Genomic DNA, 19,542 nt, shown 5'->3' with positions numbered 1-19,542 from the left:
AGATCAGAAAAAGTTAGGAAGGGACTGGGAAAGGTTTGAAATGCCAAACATTTGGTATTTAATTTTGATTCCATTTAATTTTAACATCCTATTACAGAGATCATAGGGAGTCACTGTATTTTTTTTAATTAAAGAAATGATATGATCAGACTTGTAAATTAGGAAAGTCATTGCGGAATGAAAGATGAATTAGAGTAGGGAAGTAACTTACAGCAAATTAAACAATTAGAAGATCACTGAAATAGTCTTAAGTGGCAGAGGACAAAGACCTGAACCTGGAGTATAGACTCTTCGAGTGGAGAGAAGGGAACATATTCAAGGGGTGTTGTAAAGATACAAACTATAAGACTTAGCAGCTTGTATTGTATTGTATTATGGGCTTAATGAGAGTGAGGCATTTTCCTCTGCTTCTGACCTCTTTGGGATATAGGCTTAATTATATTACTAAAGTCAAAGGATACATAAGGTTTAGTTACTTCTTTTATGTTAGTTGCAAATTGCTTTCCAGATGATTTCCATTTACTTTCATCATACACTATCAAAGCAGAAAAATGAAGTCCCTCTTAAGATGATACATAAGTAACAAAGAGCTCAAAGAAAATGAGCAACCATGATTATTACCCTTGATTTAAGAATTTCACAGCAACCTTAAATGCACTTTGGTTGCTCTCATACTCAGGTCTTTATAAAAATGTTATGTTTTGGTTTCCCAGTACATAGCATAACATTATGGAAAACCAATTCTTCCTTTCTGGTATTTTAGATTTTCCTAAATGCTTTTCTTTTTGTATAGAAATGAACAAACCACCTGTGGCCAAAATAGTTGGGAATGTAGTAATAACTCTGCCCACTAATACAGCCGAGCTGGATGGATCCAGGTCCTCTGATGACAAGGGCATAGTCAGTTACCTCTGGACTAGGGATGAAGGAAGCCCAGCAGCAGGAGTAAGTATTCTAATAATTGTGGCCTTTGACATAAGATGGCAAAGGACCAGGTCCAAAATTAAAGCTCAGTCAACTACTTTTATTAAATGTCTATCAACATGCCATGTACTTTGTCAAATGTTTCCTCTTAGTAAACTTAAAGTATAATTGTATGGTCATAGTTTTTCAAAATTACTTTATTTTTCTTGCTAATCTATTAAGCATTCAAATCAGGAATTGATCTGAATTGAAGTAATAGGGTATAATGCACTCGATACTAGTCTGATACTATAGGGAGCTTGGGAAGGAAGATGGTGTTGGTTTTTCCCTAAAAAAAATCATCTTTACTATTCAACCCGTAGGAAGTATTAAATCATTCTGATCACCACCCCATTCTATTCCTCTCTAACTTGGTGGAAGGAACTTACACATTCCACTTGAGAGTGACTGATGCAAAGGGTGAGAGTGACACAGACCGGACTACTGTGGATGTGAAACCTGGTGAGTCCTTCTCAGAACAGTTAGTCTCTACTCTGAAGATGGCTGTTTTTGCCCTAACTAGATGTGACGTCTTGGGTCTTATTGTCTGATGGATGGTGGTAAGAGCGTGGGATGGTTCGGTGATTTTTGAGCACAGGGACTTGGGTAGCTTGAGTCATGATGCTTCTTCAGAACCCAGATGCAGAAAACAATTTCTTTTTATAAGTTGAGCCCGAGGCTTTATGTGACAACTCACCAAAGGTAAAATAACTGGCAAACTTTAAGTTAGCAGATTTGCCGAAATGAGATGTCCTTCTTAAATAGAGCTTTGTGACTTTTGTTTTGCTTCAAGACTAATTTGTGGTATAGCTCTAGGAAGAGGGGAAGAATTTATCAGGGCCTTTGCATTCCAGAGCATTTGGTAAGGAAGGAATAGTGACAACCCACTCTTGAGTATTCAGGCTAGCAATAGAAAGACTTGTCAAGCTGAAATGGAGCTTAAGAAGTCATCTCATGTTCTTCCTCCAGGTTGATTAGCCTCTTCCAGACACTGGAGTAGCTTGATGTTTAGATGAAAACCATGGCTAATCTACTAATTCTGTAAATTATATATCAGAACATATAAATTGTGCAGCCAAATACATAAATGAGGTAACTACTCTTGACAATGAACTTCTAAATGTAGAAACCAACAGTCTTTAACCATTTATTCAAAAGTAGCCTAATAGAGAGCAAAGCAGCAATATAACTCTCCTAGTTAAAGATGCTTCCTCTATTTTGAGAAACCAGGGTTTCTCTAGAGTCAAGTTCCTATTGGCAGGCCTATCTTTTCTACCAGTGCTACTCATAGCACCTTCCTTTTCATAGAATCTTGTACTTTGGAGTTGTAAAGGATCTAAGAAGTCATCTAGGTCATTTTACAGATGAGGAAAATGAGGCCTATGTAAGAGAACTGATTCCCAAGCAAGGAATAGAATTAGATCCCCTAATTCTAGATTCAGTGGGAGTTTTTTCCTCTCTACAATGTACTCCTAAGTCAGATTTCATCATTTTTGTTCATATCTTAATTCTCAGATTAGTTCATTCTTAAATTAATCCTTAAATTCCCCTCAGAAGAGCCAACTAATTCACTGGAAACCTTCCTTTAGATCTTTTAATTTAATGTTATATGTGATAATGTAATAAACAAATACCCCTCATTAATCTGGCTGCCCTTTCACTTTCCATCTGTACCCAGCACGTTTGGATAAAGACTAGAACAAAAATATAGTCAAATTTATCCATTATCTAATAAACAGATCATTAAGAAGGGAGCTTATGAACTTCTAAGGCAGCCTTTTCCGTTAATAAACAACTATCATTGTGGACTTATATGGACCTAACGTCTGTTTCCCTTTGTCTGTTGAGCCTAGTTTTTCCCACTGGGGCCAAATTGAAGAAATTTACTCTCTCTTCCCCATGACAGCCCTTCAGATTGATAAAGACCATTACTCCAGTAAATTGAGGAAAGAACCTAAGATCTCCACTTCCTGCCATGGACAAGATCATTTAGACATCAGGCTGCAAATAAAACCATAATTTATAGCTTGAAGTTCACCAAGTTTGCTTACCCAACCCACTTTGTGCTGCTTCATTTTCAAACTTTCCTGTTAAACCCCTTCAGGTAGACCCTAAGGTAAAGTCCAGTCTTGGTCTTGAAGTATTATACATAGGGAGTAATCTATATCTTCTTGTCACCAGAAGGACTGCTATTCTAAGAATCCTTTTTGCCATCTCCTTTCTTATGTGTTATTTACTTTTATGTAGAGCAAATATATAAAGGCATATTAAGGGCAACTAGGGCAGCTAGGTAGCACAGTGGATAGAGCACTGACCCTGAAGTCAAGATGACCTGACTTCAAATCTAGCATCAGACCTTATGTGTGACCCTTGGGCAAGTCATTTAACCCCAATTCCTCCTAACAAAATAAAACAAAAAATAAATAAAAGCATCATGTGTATTAGAAAGTATACTGACCTTTTTTTTCTTGCTCTGCCTGCTCTCTATCCTTTACAGACCCCAGGAAAAATAATCTGGTGGAGATGATCCTGGATGTAAACGTCAGTCAACTGACAGAGAGGCAAAAGGGGATGTTCATTCGGCAGATTGGTGTCCTCCTGGGAGTGCTGGATTCTGACATCACTGTGCAAAAGATCCAGCCCTACACGGAACAGAGGTGGGAGGGGGCAGGGGGAGGACTGGCTTTCAGCAAGAATAGGAGTGGAGAGGCCTAGGTTTCTCCATTTTGATTCAGAGAAAGTCCCCAAGTCTTCTGTGGTCAAAATCTGTCTCTCACCTCTAGAATCTCTCTCTCTATTTCCAATCTCATCACTTGTCCTAATAAGGCAACCTAAGTAGTACGGTAGTTAGAGCCCTGGACCTGGAGTTAGGACCTTGTTCCAATCCTGCCTCAGACCCTGCCTAACTCTGTGACTATAGGCAGATTTCCTCTTTTGTAAGGGAGGGGGCCTATAATCCATGATCCCTGAAGATCCTGTCCATCTCTGAATCTGTGGTCTTGTTTTTATTTTACAAGACAATGGGGTTAAGTGACTTGCCCAAGGTCACACAGTTAGGCAATTATTAAGTCTCTGAGGCTGGATTTGAACTCAGATCCTGCTGCCTCCAGGGCCAGTACTCTATACACTGTGCTACCTAGCTGCCCCTAGCTGCCCTGAAGCTGTGATCTTAAGGTGAAGAGACCTTACCTAGTGTTTGTTGACCCACTTAGACAGGGCCTCTAGAGTCAGTGTCAGATTTCATTGGCTTTTTCCTGGATTGCATTTCCTCACAGCACAAAGATGGTGTTTTTTGTACAAAATGAGCCTCCACAGCAGATCTTTAAAGGCCGTGATGTCGCAGCCATGCTCAAGAATGAACTGAAGAAGCAACAAACAGACTTCCTGATCTTTCGAGCCCTGGAAATTAATACAGTCAGTGAGTAGTCCCAGAAAACCCAAACTCCATAACCCAGAGTCTGTAAGGAAAACTATCATCCTTCCCATCCTCTAGAAGGGGGATCTACAAGTTCACTCTCAATGATATGGATTCTTGCTGTTGATCCAGTTTTGACTGGTGTTTGAATGATACCCACCCCTCTCACCCTTCAGGAAGTAGGGTGTGGCCTTTCCTAAATCCCCTTCCTAGAGCCTTCTCTTAGACTGCCTCAATTTTATCCTGTATGGGTCATTTTTTCCCCCCATTAGACTCAGAGTTTCTGGAGAATGGGAGCCTTTCTTGTATCTCCAGCTCTTAACACAGCTCTTGGAGCATAGTAGGTGCTTAATAAATGCTCATGACTTGCTCCAGGTAGTTCCCTTAGACCATTGAGGAGTAGGATATATCCCAGGTTGCTTCCAGTACCAATGATTTCAGTGATCTGAAGTAGAACAAATCCTTATAAAACAAGCCTCACTGGGAAGGTGCTTACCAGCCCTAAGCTTGGTTCTTACGTGAGTTCCCCCTGTAAATGGTGATATTTCATGGCCCTCACATAACCACTAACATGAGCATTGGACTTTTGCTCAGAAATCCTTGGGACTTTGCTATATGACAGCAAACATTGATTAATCCCCACCAGATACATTGTAATTATCCTCCTGTGAACTAGGTGAGAAATATTCTATAAAGGGTTTTGAAAACCTTAATGTCTGTTTAGAAATCAGCCATTGTTCTGCTTGTTGTGACTTGATCCAGTCATGCACATTAGAACAGGCAACCAGGCCTGCCTGGGGAAACCTTGTCTTTGGGAAACTGCTACAGACCAAGTAGCATTGAACACTTGGAGCATTCTGCCCTGAGAATCAGAAGACCTCCCTTCTGCTAGCTTTGCTACAAACTTGACTTTTTTATAGTGACTTCCCTTTCCTTCTCTCATCAGCTTGTCAGTTGAACTGCTCTGATCACGGCCGCTGCGATTCTTTCACCAAGCGCTGTATCTGCGACCCTTTTTGGATGGAGAACTTCATTAAAGTGCAGCTGAAAGATGGAGAGAGCAACTGTGGTATGTATCCCCTTGAAGCTTAAGGAGCTTAAGTTAGCATTGATCTTGTCTCTGAAGTGAGCAGGCATACTGGACTGACAATGGACATTGGCTTTGGGCATTTCCTCTTCATAAGAAATTTCTGTTCCCCTTATCTATATACACACTTGTTCCTTTAGGTCTGAGCAAACTGTTAAGAATAAGAATAAAATGAATTGTGGGTAAGATGAGCAAAGCTCTTAAGTAAGATAAGGCCTACTGATAGATAGATAGATAGATAGATAGATAGATAGATAGATAGATAGATAGATAGATACTGATAATATTGATACTGAAATTTAAGTGATTTATCTTTGTTTATCCCCATCACAGAAGTAGCTTTCTATCCATCTCTCGTCCTAACAACCAACCATATCTCACCAGTTTCTTTATGTGCTTCTGAAGGCATTAGTAATGGTAGCAATGAATTTTTAGGCCTTCTCCCAACAGTTCTTTCCTCTTTGTACACAAAAGGCTGAACTCTGACCTTCCCTGGAGAGTTCTGAGACTGACTAGGACATTGGTCCATTTCTTTCCATTGGGTCCTGATGTTGCATTCCAGTATCATATTCCCTTCTAGTTCTTATCTATACCTATAAAGATCTTGTACATTTGCTCTCAGCAGCAAGGAAGCAGTTGCCGTGGCCCCATTGCTACCTTCCCGACCTTTACATTTTAGTTTTCCTCCACAGAATGGAGCGTCCTCTATGTCATCATTGCCTCCTTTGTCATTATTGTTGCATTGGGAATCTTGTCCTGGACTATGGTCTGCTGCTGTAAGAGGTAAGACAGGAATGGATCCAGAATGGTACTGACTCTTCCCCACAACTTAAAGCTATATGTAATTGACTTTTGTCTTTTCTTTTTTTATGTTTTAATTGTCTCACCACATTGTTACAGTGACCTTGGCATTCTGAAGAGTTAAGGATTAGTTGTTGCCATTACAGCATCATTAAGATCATCATCCTTTTTTCACAAGCTGAGAGGATTAGGGCAGCAACATTTGCTGAGTGGCTGATATTTGAAAAGAAAATATGACTTTCTGCCTCTTTCCTTAACCTGTCAGCCAATGAAGCCTAGTAAATGACTCTTTAAATACTCTGCTATCTGTCCAGGCCTAGAACCTCCTTCATTAGGCCCTGACCCAAGCTGTTATTATACCTTCCTCCCCTTGTTGCACTCTGTGATAAAGCCAAGCTAACATCCCAGCTGTCCCTCACATAATGCTCCACTTCCCATCTCTGTACTTATGCACTGCCCTGGCTGTCCTCTGTGCCCAGAATATACTCCTCCCATCTCATCTCCTCCCTTGGGGTCCCTTTTTCCTTCTACCCTTTGTGCTAGTGACACCTTTCCTGATCTCCCCTTGCTCCTGATGCTTCCCCCACTTCATTTTACCTTGGTTTTGTATATGTTTACTCATGTGCTTGTTGTCTTCCCTGAAACATCATGAGCACCTTAAGGTCAGGAGCTATTTCCCTTTGGTCTCTGTATCACCAGCACCTCACTTGGAGTGACTGCTATATAGTAAACAATAAATGCTTGTTGACTGTTTTCTAGGCGAAAAGCTAAACCCAAGAGGAAAAGCAAGTACAAGATCTTAGATGCCACAGATCAGGAAAGTCTGGAGCTAAAACCAAACCCCAGAACAGGTAATCCTACACAGCATAGTTTTTTATCTTACCTGGTCAAAATAAAAGTATCCAGAATCTGGACTGAATCAGCAAAATACTCTTCATTTGACCTTGATTCTTTGAAGTACATATGATGTCCTGTAGAAGGACAGACTTCCTGGTGAGAACTCCAGAAGGACTTCTTGTTAGCTAGAGCTGAAGCACTTGGGGTGAAGAAGAGCCAAGACCATCATCAAGACTGAAATAGTGACATCTGACTGATAAACTTTGAAAGATTGTGGACAGCCCAAAGGGGTTTGCTACAGGATAGGAAACAAGCAAATATTGTCTCAGTTTTCTTATTTTTTAAAAGACTTTTTTTTTTTTAGATTGGTGAACTTGAACTTGATTCTGGCAGAATTCTAGAATATGAAAGGATGATTTGTGAGCATTTCAGTGGGGAGCAGTGAACACTAGCAGAAAATGGGGAGCAGAAAAACTAGCATGACTTTATCAAAAATTACTTTGTCAGACTATATTATCAGGGAAATTAGACTGGTAGATCCATCTCATCAGGAGTGCTGTAAATATGGGAAGTATGCCTGGATTTCAGCGAAGTAGTTGATAGTTTTTCATTACTGTCCTTGTGAACAAGATAGAGAGATGTTGGTGATGGATTTAGAACTGGTTGAATGCTTCATCTCTGGCTTTCATCTAATGCTCTTTTCAATTACCTGAAGAGTAGACATTGGAGGGTAAATGTCAGATGGGCAGGAGGGCTGCATTGGAATGTTTAAAGGATCTAATTTTGGGGCTTGTATTACTAAACATTTTTATTAACTATTTGGGTGCTAGCATAAAAGGCATGCTTGTCAGATATGCATATGGCATAAATGTAGAAGAGAGAGCTAACCGAGTGGATGACAACCAAGATTCAAAAAGCTCTCACTAAGAGAGATGATAGGGTGAATTGAACAAAAACAGCACTATGGAATGCTAGATTTGATAGTCAAGACTTTGGTTCAAATCCCAGCTTTGTCACTTCTGTAAGGCAAGTCATAACCTCTCTCTGGGACTTAGTTTTTTTCATCTGTAAAATGAGAAGAGGTTGGTTAAATGACTTTTGAGGTTCCTTTTGACTCTAAATCTATGATCCTTTTAAAAATAAAATATTTAACTAAGAAAGGAAAGGTAAGGAGAGAGAGGGTGTGACTGCTGAACAACTCCTGTGAATGAAATCTAGAAATTTTTATGGATTGCAAGCTCAGTGTCTATCCCCAGTGTGATATGACTGCTAGAAAAGTTCATACAGTTTTAGGCTAAATAAAGAGCCTAGTGTTCAAAAATAGAGAAGATCTGCCCTAGGCAAATTACATATGGAGAAATGTGTTCTTTTCTGGGTACCACATTTTAGAATGGGTATAGATAAATTAGAATATGCCTGGAGGAGGATAATCAGGATAGTAAAGCAGCTCAAGATCAGATCTTGTGAGAGTCAATTGAAGAAAAACGGGATATTTAACCTAGAGAACAGTTTGGAGAAGTGAGGTGGGGGAGGAAAGACAAGTATGTAACTGGCTCTATATATGTAAAGTCCCTCCTTCATGTAGATGAGGAATTAGATTTCATTCTTCTTGACCCTAGGAAACAGAACCAAGAACGGGGAATAGAAGATAGAAAGAGATAGTTTTAAATTTGATAGAAGAAAAAACTTACAAATAATTAGATCTATGCAAAAGATGCAATGAATGACTCTTTGGAAGTATCAAATTCCCTATTGCTAGAAATATGTTAGCAAAGATCAGATAACTGCTCCCTCTCAGAAACAGTATAGAGGGGATTTATCCTCCAGTCCATGTCAGGGCTCTAGTAGCCCTGAGAATCTGTGATTCTGAAAGGGTTGGGTGACTCAGCCACAGCAGGTCATAGATTTAAGGCGTAATCAAAGAAGTATCTAAGACTGGGAGGCATAAGGAGAGGAGTTTGTGGTGAGCGGCCTACCCTTTCCCAAGATTTCCCTCAGCAGGAGACCAGAGCTTTGACCCTCCATTTGCTACTCTGGGGCCCAGCTTATGCAGCCTAGACCTCTTTCAGGTCACCCTTCCACAATCATCAGTGACTCAGAGTGGTGCTGCTAGTGAGAGCAAGTGTAGACAGGGCTCTCATCCAATTAGCTGCCCCTCCACATGGCCTTATGGACCAAGTAGCATTTGCCTTTCTGGTTGTTACACACAGTACTAAATCTCATGCCTACAGGCCTTTGCCCTGACTGTCCCTGTGCCCAAAGTTTCTCCCTCTTTACCTCCACCTCCTGGCTTCCTTTAAGACTCAGCTCACATCCTGCCTTTCCAGATCTCCCTTTCCCCCCACCAGTGCCATCCCTTTCCCTTTCTTTCAAACTGTATGTGGCTTATAGACTCATGGCTTTTTATAGGTCTTCCTGTGCTGCCTTCTTCCCTCCTCTCCCTCATTAAGAATGTGACCTCTGGGGGTGGCTAGGTGGCATAATGGATAAAGCACCGGCCTTGGAGTCAGGAGTACCTGGGTTCAAATCCGGTTTCAGACACTTAATAATTACCTAGCTGTGTGGCCTTGGGCAAGCCACTTAACCCCATTTGCCTTGCAAAAACCTAAAAAAAAAAAGAAAAAAGAAAAAAAAAGAATGTGACCTCTGATGACAAGGAACCTTGTTTTGTTTTGTTTTTTTATTTTCTTCCTATCTTTTTATACCTGTACTTTCAGGCAGTGTCTCAGCAGCCCAGTAGCTGAAGAACTTCTCTCTCAGCTCTGAGATTTTTTTAATGTACAGGTGGGACTTTATGGCATTGGAGGCCCTTTTTTTTTTTAAGATTTTATTTATCTTTAAGTTTTACAATTTTTCCCCTAATCTTACTTTCCTCCTCCCACCCTCCACAGAAGGCAGTTTGCCAGTCTACATTGTTTCCATGGTATACATTGATCCAAATTGAGTGTGATGAGAGAGAAAAATCATATCCTTAAGGAAGAAACATAAAGTAAAAGGGATAGCAAGATCAGACAATAAGATATTTTTTCCCTAAATTAAAGGTAATAGTCTTTAGTCTTTGTTCAAACTCCACAGTTCTTTCTCTGAATACAGATGGTACTCTCCATTGCAGACAGCCCCACATTGTCCCTAATTGTTGCACTGATGGAATGAGCAAGTCCATCAAGGTTGATCATCGCCCCAGTGTTGCTGTTAGGGTGTACAGTGTTTTTCTGGCTCTGCTCATCTCACTCAGCATCAGTTCATGCAAATCCCTCCAGGCTTCCCTGAATTCCCATCCCTCCTGGTTTCTAATAGAACAATAGTGTTCCATGACATTCATATACCACAGTTTGCTAAGCCATTCCCCAACTGAAGGACACTTACTTGATTTCCAATTCTTTGCCACTACAAACAGGGCTGCTATGAATATTTTTGTACAAGTGATGTTTTTACCCTTTTCCATTATCTCTTCATGATATAGGCCCAGTAGTGGCATTGCTGGATCAAAGGGTATGCACATTTTTGTTGCCCTTTGGGCACAGTTCCAGACTGCTCGTTGGAGGCCCTTCTAACTCTTGATTCTGCAATGGTCATCTAGCAGAGAGGCTTCTCTGGGAGCCAGGACTCATCTGCTACATGTCTCCTGATTTCAGAAGTTCCCAACAGCAGTACAAACCCATCAGAAATCATTGTGGCGATAGGCCTAGGAGAGACAGAGCTAAGTCTCGAGGCCAGGAGTTGTCACCTGATGTGATATCTCATTTCATCTTGGTCCCCACCGAATGTACCACCCTAAGGTGACATGTGTCTCTAAGCTGGAACAGCTATACTTACACCTTTAGTCTAATGGCACTGCTGGTCTGGAGAAATCATAGGATCATAGAAAAAACTAGAAGGGACCCAAGATGAGTGGATCTTTCCAAGATCAGATGCTTCAAACTCCAGCTTCTTATATCTAAGCTGGTTTCCTTTCCACTCTACTCTGTTGTCTCAATTTCAGTTAAAATTGATTCTTTAGCACCAGCTGTGTACAAATCCTTGCATTTGACCCTGCTGGGAAGAATCTGAAAATAAACTCCCTGTCCTTAGGGAGCTCCTAATTTCCTTGAGGAAGGAAGACACATGCTTATCCAAAGATAGCTTAATAGTCCAAGGTGATTTGTGCTATGACCCAAAGGAGAATTCTAGACAAATGTTTGCTCCATATGAAGAGGGGATATGGAGTCAGGAAAGCTTCAGAGTAGTGGTCTATGGAAATAGGGAAAAAGGAATACATATTGGAGATGAGAGAATCTGGACAACTAGGCTGTTAATAGAGAGAAGCCATTTTGGAGTAAGTAACAATTTTGAGTAACAACAGGATATATAAATGGGAGCATCAGACTGATTCAGGGGGAAAGGACTCTGAATGAAGTTAGAGGACCTGTGTCTACATCCTGGACTTGCTCCTGCTTGGCTTCTCTGGGCCTCAGGTCCTCACCTGGGCTTTAAGAGTCTGTGACCATTGGGGGGAAAATTATAAAACTCAAATAATATCTTTAATAAAAATAAATTTAAAAAAAAGTCTGTGACCCTGCAAACTGTAATCACAAGGTGGGGCAGCAGCTCAGGAAAGATCTCAGGATTGGAGGCGCCATTTTCAAGTCAACGTACTTTTAAAGCACCCACTAAACTGTTTCAAGCCAATTACATTCTCTTGGGAATGTGGCATTTATTAATAATAATTAATAAGTTAATAAGCATTAATTTTAGGAGGGAGAAAGAAGTAACCAGTTGTGACATCAGGGAAGCTCAGTCCTTGAGCTAAGCATAGAAAGGAGGACAGGTAGAGATGAAATGGAAATACATGCAAGACTGGATGGCCAAGTTGTACAAATGTCTCAAAAGGGGGGGGGCATGTTAAGTTTGAGGGATAAGAAAATAGTACTGTTAGTTAGAACATCAGGTATTTATAAAATAGTTATATGAAATAAGATTGAAGAGAGTAGATTGGAACCAGATCATAGCCTTGAATGTCATACTCAGTAGAAGGGGGAATGTCATGTTTCTTTTTCAAAGATGCAGTAGGGAACCAGTGGAGGTTTTTTGGTGGAAATAAGTGATTCAGCTAGACCTAAGGAAAATTAGGTAGCTGTATGAAGGATAGATTATTGAGGGGAGAGATGAGAAGCAAAGATGATAGGAAGAAAATTATAAAAGTTCAGGTCATTGAAAAAGGTCCAAACTCAGTTGGTGACTGGGTGGGCATAGAATTGATTTCCATTTTATCAAGTGTGAGTGACTATCATCAAAGAAGGCCAGAGAAAGAGAAGAAAAAGACAGGGACCCAAGATAGACCTTTGAAACATAGCCATGTTTAAGAGGCAGAAGGTGGATTATGATCCTTTAAAATAGACCAAGTAGAATCAGTGGAGTAAGAGTAGAAACAGTAAAAGATATATCATGGAAACCAAGGGAGAAGAGAACATCAAGAAGGAAAGAACAGTAGATAGCTTGAGGGCAGGCAGGGTTGCATTTGTTTTAGTAATGCAAGAGTCCTGGGCATATTTGTATACAGTAAAGAAAGAATTTGTAGTTCAGAAGAAAGTGAAGAAACCAAGATAGATTGATTGAACATAGAAAGGGATGGATTGAAGTTGAAGGACAGTGGTTGAAGGCCTGGACGAGAACTATCTTTTTCTCAGAAACAAGAATAAAGGAAGAGAAGCTGAAAAAAAGACTCTTAAAGCATGGAGTAAAAGAAATAAGGGAGCTCCCAATAGATGGGAGCTTCTCCTTCAAGAAGTAGGTAATCAGGGTAGGAAAAAAGATTGCCAATACAATATTGAGCATCCAGTTGAGAATATATAACAAAAATTTTGTAATAGACATATTTGGTATATTTGTGCAATTTCCTCCAAGAGCACTAACCTGCATAGAAGTAGGTGGAAAGTAGATAGGTAATGAAAATGACTAATTTGATGTTTACCAGGAGGTGGATGGTAAAAGGAAAAACTAGTACTATATTGAAAGGTGGGTGATAGGGGCAGCTAGGTAGTGCAGTGGATATAGCCCCAGACACTTAATAATTGCCTGTGTGACCTTGAGCAAGTCCCTTTTTTTATTGTTTTTTGAATTTTACAATTTTCCCCCATCCCACAGCCCTCCCCCACCCCCCAGAAAAGGCAGTCTGACAATTGTTACATTGTTTCCATGCTATATATTGCTCAAAATTGAATGTTTTGAGAAAGAAATCATATCCTTAAGGAAAAAGTAAAATATAAGAGATAGCAAAATTATATAATAAGATACAGTTCTTTCTTTGGATACAGATGGAATTCTCCATCACAGATACCCTAAAATTGTCCTTGATTGTTGGATTGATGAAATGAGCAAGTCCATTAAGGTTGATCTTCACCCCCATACTGCTGTTGGGGTGTACAGTATTTTTCTGGTTCTGCTCATCTCACTCAGCATCAGTTGATGCACATCCCTCCAGGCTTCCTTGATTTCCCATCCCTCCTGGTTTCTAATAGAACAATTGTGTTCCATGACATACATACACCACAGTTTGCTAAGCTATTCACCAGTTGATGGATGTTCACTTAATTTCCAATTCATTGCCACCCACAAATAGGGCTGCTGTGAATATTTTTGTACAAGTGATAATTTTATCCTTTTTCATAATCTCTTCAGGGTATAGACCCAGTAGTGGTATTGCTGTATCAAAGGGTATGCACATTTTTGTTGCCCTTCGGGTGTAATTCCAAATAGCTCTCCAGAAAGGTCGGATGAGTTCACAGCTCCACCAACAATGTATTAGTGTTCCAGATTTCCCACAGCCTTTCCAACATTGATCATTGTCCTTTCTGGTCATATTGGCCAGTCTGAGAGGTGTGATGTGGTACCTCAAAGAAGAGCAAGGCACTCTTTTTTTTTTTTTAAGGTTTTTGCAAGGCAAACAGGGTTAAGTGATTTGCCCAAGTCCACACAGCTAGGTAATTAAGTGTCTGAGGCCAGATTTGAACTCAGGTACTCCTGACTCCAGGGCTGGTGCTCTATCCATTGTGTCACCTAGGCGCCCCAAGAGCAAGTCACTCTTAACCCCATTGCCTTAAATAAGATAAAAAAAAAAAAAAGAAAAGTGAGTGACAGTATTGGACAAAGAGGACTTTTGAGACCAGCAGAGGGATATAGACAGAGAGGAATGGAGGCACCAGAAAAACAAAGAGGCAGAAGGAAAGAAAAACGATCAGAGAAGGAAGTTTCCAAGCCATGAAATTCGAACATAATTTGGGACTGAGCTTAGGTAATCCATGTATTTCCTCCAGCAGGAGAAAATGAAGGAAAGACATAAAGAAAGACTTGTTAGAGAAGTAGAGAAAGCCAGAAGTGTTCTTGGCTTAGAACCTGGGAAAAGAGAGGCTCTTAATTAGGGAACAGATGTTCACAGTGCCACTGCTCCATCCATTTTGGAGAGAGCCAAGAACTGAGGAAGGCCCAACTGTTCTGTTGCAGTTTGGGGGATGTCTCAGGTAAGTTAGGGCAAACAGAAGCCAGAGTTCAGGTTTCAAGAGTGGGGAATAAGAAATGGAAATACAATGGAGATATCTCAGTTTATTTGTAAAAGGAAAAAAGATTACTAGCTAAGGGAGGAGTATCTGGGTCAAGGTTGTGTTTCTTTTTTTCTTTTTCTTTTATTAAAGATAGAGGGAACACCTGAGCATTTTTGTTGGCCGAGGTGGGGGAGCCAACAGGGAAGAAAGCAGAAAATACATGGGATATTGCATGGTTAGGTGGCCAAAGCCCTAGGAAGGCCAGGTTGAACATAGTAGATGATAATGCCTTAGTGAAGCAGAAAGGTTTACCTCTTTCTTTGAGATAAGATAGGGAAATAAAATGAAAAAAATGTTGAGGTATGAAGGAAGGAAGACAAACAAGCTCACTTTGGGTAAATAAAGTTGTGACTCCTGAATAAAGTTGGAAGCACAAAACCCCTGAATGTTGGGGAGCTGACCAGTTAGAATGGAAAATGTTGGGAACAATTGTGAATTTGGATGGACATTTAACAATAGATATATAGGGGCGGCTAGGTGGCGCAGTGGATAAAACACCAGCCCTGGAGTCAGGAGTACCTGGGTTCAAATCCGGTCTCAGACACTTAATAATTAACCTAGCTGTGTGGCCTTGGCAAGCCACTTAACCCCATTTGCCTTGCAAACCCCCCCCCAAAAAAAAGAGAGATATAAAAGGATTGCTGACCAAATGAGACTGGAAGGTGAGGAGAGAGAGATTTGTCTGTAGCTGCAAAATGTCCACCAATTGTGCATTAAGGCAAAGCTATTCCTTGACGTCTTCCATAAGGGAGTAGTCTTTGACCTGGCAGCCAGTGGAGAAAGTGGGCAGGGGGGAATCCTGGGTGGATGCCCTGTTGGTTTGTGAATGTTCCTTCTGAACAGGTTGGGCTGTGTACCCCAGAGCACCTTTGACTGCTCTGCTCCTTGAAGTTGCTAGGTCATATTTGGGGTTTATCCCTCTTTTTAGCCCCAGTGTTTCCCCTGACTGCTTCTGGTGGTGTTGCCCAAATTTGCCCTCCTTTTCTCTCATCTACCATGTTTCTTACACTCTTCTCCCTTTCAGGCAACAAGCAGAAGGTGCCTATCCTGAACAGTAGCCTGATGCACTCAGAGTCTGAACTGGATAGTGACGAAGCCATCTTCACCTGGCCAGACCGAGAGAAAGGCCGATTACTTCGTGGTCAGAATGGCTCTCTGCGCAATGGACAGGCTCCCCTCAAAGCCAAGACCCCCAGAGAGGAGATCTTGTAGGCACCCTGTGCCTCTGAGAGGAGCAAGAAGCATGGGAATGGGGACAGGCAGGGGATTGGCTTTGCTGTAGGGAAGAGGGGATGAGGAAAGTTTGAGAGGTCCAGGCTGCTAAGTCATTTCCTAGAGCATCTGTGTGTGTGTGCATGTGTCTCTGTGTGTGTATGCATGTGTGTGTATGTGTCTTGTCTCTATGTCTGTGTGCATCTTGTCTATGTATGTCTGTCTTATGTCTCTGTGTGTATCTGTGTCTTATCTGTGTGTATGTATGCACACATGCACATGCTTTCCATTCTTCTGCATTCCCTCCTTTCCCTCCTTCCCTTCCTCCCCCAATTCTGAACAGAACTGATTGTACTTGAATCCAGACATCTCTAAGGAACTCTAGGGGAAACTGTGAATAAAGAGGCTTCCTCTTCCCCAGGACTTAGCACTAAACCAAAAGAATCTTAAGAGCTGCTCAGCTCAGGACCCTTCTGGGAGGAAGACACAGTGTAAGCAGCTCTGGAGGGATCATTCCAATGGAACTTCCAGCCAGCCCTATCTTCCTTCATCCTCCTCTTCTTGCCTCCCCCCACACCCTTGGATGTAGCTGTTTTCTTCTCTTGTCCTGGGATTTTCCTGGAACCTAGACTAACAGGCCCCAATTCCTCCAGATGGTTCTCCAGGATCCTGATAACTCAGGACATCTTGAGATAGGAATCTTTTGTGTTTAAATTATTTATCCTTTCACTGAAATGAAGAGAACTGAGCTTCCTCCTTGGGCACTGATGGAGCAAGGTTTGGGGCAAAAGACAACTCTGGTTGTTTGATGGGCTAGGCCACAGACTGCCCTTGGGAAGTCAGACCTCTTCACCGGGCACTCCTCCCACTCGCCTATCACCATCACTGTCCTCAGCTCATTCTGTTAAATGGGGACCCCAGAGACAGTAGCCCTAGTCCCATCCATTTCAGTCTGTCTTTTTCTCCATTTATGCACCAGGAAAAGAGGGAACAAAGCTGCCTGAAGTCTGGGCCCCTCATTTCAGGGCTGACTAGATCCCTGATGCTCTTTAGTTTTCATGCCTGACCTGCTTTCAGAGCAAGCATCTGGCTGGTGCCCATAGTGTGGTGGATTTGCCTGAACTGGGGTGATTTGTGGCCCACATAGTCCTCCCATTCTGGCTCCTGGCCAATTTCCTCAAGCCTCTGAGCCCAGGCTCCCTTCCTATCCTATAAGGCTGATGTCAAAATGAAGATAGTCACTGGAATTGGCAGAAACATAGCAGCTGTGTGTGTGTGTGTGTGTGTGTGTGTGTGCACGCGTGCGCATGCATGTGCTCTGTGTGTGTGTACACATGACATAGTTGAGAAAGAGGACTTGCCTCAACACTATTTTCTCACTGTGTATTTTTCTGCGTGCTTATTCTCCATCAGAATGTCACTCCTTATCTGTTGGACCCATTTGCACACTTCAGGGCCCAATTCTTTGCCTGGAAAATTCTCCTTGGGCTAGGAGGCCAGTTGTGCATCTCTGCCTTGTTGATGACAACTTTGTCCCCTGTTTCCGGATGTTGAAGGTTTGGGGCGGGGGGGGCTTTTTTTTTTAAAGATAAACAAAAATTTATACTACTGCACTACAAACTTGATGTGAAATGATTAAACTTGCTATTTAATTTTTCTTGTAGCCCACTGAATGTAGTCATGTCTCCTTGCTAACTATTGAATTTTCAGCAAAATCAACTTCTTTTCATTTGTTTTTCTCCCTTGTGACTGGTACCAGACAAGAACTTAAGGTTAAGTTCACCTAACAGACAGGTGTAGATAGCTAGGTAGGTGACCAGCAGATAGAGCACCAGGCTTGGAGTCAAGAAGACCTAAATTCAAATCTGGTTCCAGACACTTAGAAGTTGTGTGATCCTGGGCAAGTCACTTAACCCTGTTTACCTCGGTTTTTCTCATTTATAAAATAATAGTAACCACCTCTCTAGTTAGTATCTTTGTCACAAAAGCCAAATGGAGGTCATGGAGAATCAGATACAACTGAAACAACTAATAGTAATGTATTTTTGTCCTTTATTTACAAATAAGACCACAACATCAGAGAGGTAATGCCATGACAAGCTAGTGAACTGGATTCAAGTGAGTGCCAAGTTGTGCTAAGTTACCAGCCTCGCTTTCTCCTCCAGAGCTATCTGGAATCCAGTCCCAGATATGAATCAGGATGACTGGAGATGACATTGGGTGTGAGGCAGAGTTAAGTGACTTGCCCACAGCTAGCAAGAGTCAAATGTCTGAGGCTGGATTCGAACTCCTGTCCTCCTGCCTCCAAGGCCAGTGCTCTATCCATCATGCCAACAACTGAACAACAATTGTTAGATGCCTGTAGTACAAATTTCCTGAAAATTCCCCAGGTCCACCTCCCCATACTATGGTTTTCATCTATGAGAAATGGGTAAGCTTTTCTCCATCATTCCTTTGTTTCCTTGACACAGGTAATACATGGATATGTGGGTAATGCAGAGACTGTTGTAGTCCAGGAACTATGGGAATAAAGGTGAGAGGAAAATCTTGAGATGCTCTTTGCACAGCTCCAGGCCTTTATTTTTCTTAGAAGGAACTGAAACTGGGATTCAGATTGTCACGTGTAAAAGAAATTTGATTTTTCTGGTAGATCCTAGAAGACAAAACTTAGAAGCAGTGAGTAGAAATTGCACAGATGCACAGTTAGGTTTGATATCAGGAAAATCTTAATGAAAGCTGATGTAGAGCAGAATGAACTATCTCAGGAGAACACTGACAGTCACTTTCATTGTTGATCTTTAAAGAAATACCACATGGCCACTGTTAAGTTGTGTGTGTGGCGGGGGGGGGGGGGGTTGCATGGTAGGTATTTTTCAGCTATTTATTGAACTAGAGGTCCTATAGGACCCTTCCAGCTCAAAATTTTTTAATTTTTGTGTTTGTAGGTTGGGAATAAGGATCCAAACAGTTTGAGTTGTCCTCAAAGCTCATTTGGTCCACAGAATAATCGTGAGCTGGATAGAGTCAGCAGTACCCTCATTTTACAGAGAAGAGAATTGCCTTGCCTTACATGAGGTCTTTCAGATAGCCATTTACAGGGGCAGCTAGGTGGCACAGTGGATAGAGCACCAGTCCTGGAATCAGGAGGACATGAGTTCAAATCCAGCCTCAGACAATTACTTAGCTGTGTGACCTTGGGCAAGCCACTTAACTCCATTGCCTTGCCAAAAAAAAAAAGATAACCATTTGCAGATGCAGGACACAAATTCATAACCTAACTGTAGGCCCAGGACTAATTGGTAATCAGGGGAGGTAAAACTTGCCCGACAACTACAATATGAAGTCTGGTAAATAAGATAAGATGATAAAATCAAAGAATGGAGAGAGTACTTCCAGCCAAGTGGCGGATAGGGAGTTTCATGGAAGGATAGGATTTAAATTTAGCCTTGACAAGTAGGTTTTTATCAGAAAAGGAGAAGGGTAGCAAGGTGCATTGGTCAGGAAGAGTGGGAATGGAGGAGAGAGTGGCTACAATAAAGGGTTATGTTGGAAAGAAGTGAGGAGAGAATCCTGGAAATACTGGCAGATTCTTTGGCCAAACCCCTTAGATGGATGTTATTTTATGAGTAGCAAAAAAGTGAAGAAAAGGC

General features: G+C 41.4%; 1 protein-coding gene across 2 annotated transcripts in view; it reads left to right on the top strand.

Annotated features, from left to right (window-relative positions):
- The window catches only part of KIAA0319L (KIAA0319 like), a 95,062-nt gene extending 77,335 nt beyond the window's left edge, over window positions 1-17,727 (top strand). For both annotated transcript variants that reach the window (XM_074217512.1, XM_074217511.1), the window contains 8 exons: window positions 794-945; window positions 1,287-1,425; window positions 3,461-3,620; window positions 4,239-4,381; window positions 5,325-5,447; window positions 6,158-6,248; window positions 7,026-7,117; window positions 15,705-17,727. In XM_074217512.1, the coding sequence (XP_074073613.1) occupies window positions 794-945; window positions 1,287-1,425; window positions 3,461-3,620; window positions 4,239-4,381; window positions 5,325-5,447; window positions 6,158-6,248; window positions 7,026-7,117; window positions 15,705-15,892 (1,088 nt within the window). In that variant the 3' untranslated portion in view covers window positions 15,893-17,727. The remainder of the gene's footprint in view (window positions 1-793; window positions 946-1,286; window positions 1,426-3,460; window positions 3,621-4,238; window positions 4,382-5,324; window positions 5,448-6,157; window positions 6,249-7,025; window positions 7,118-15,704) is intronic.
- Window positions 17,728-19,542: the final 1,815 nt, after the last annotated feature.

Source organism: Macrotis lagotis, chromosome 1 (assembly GCF_037893015.1).
Source record: "Macrotis lagotis isolate mMagLag1 chromosome 1, bilby.v1.9.chrom.fasta, whole genome shotgun sequence".
NCBI classification, from domain to species: domain Eukaryota; kingdom Metazoa; phylum Chordata; class Mammalia; order Peramelemorphia; family Peramelidae; genus Macrotis; species Macrotis lagotis.
This window is presented reverse-complemented; position numbering and strand designations above follow the sequence as displayed.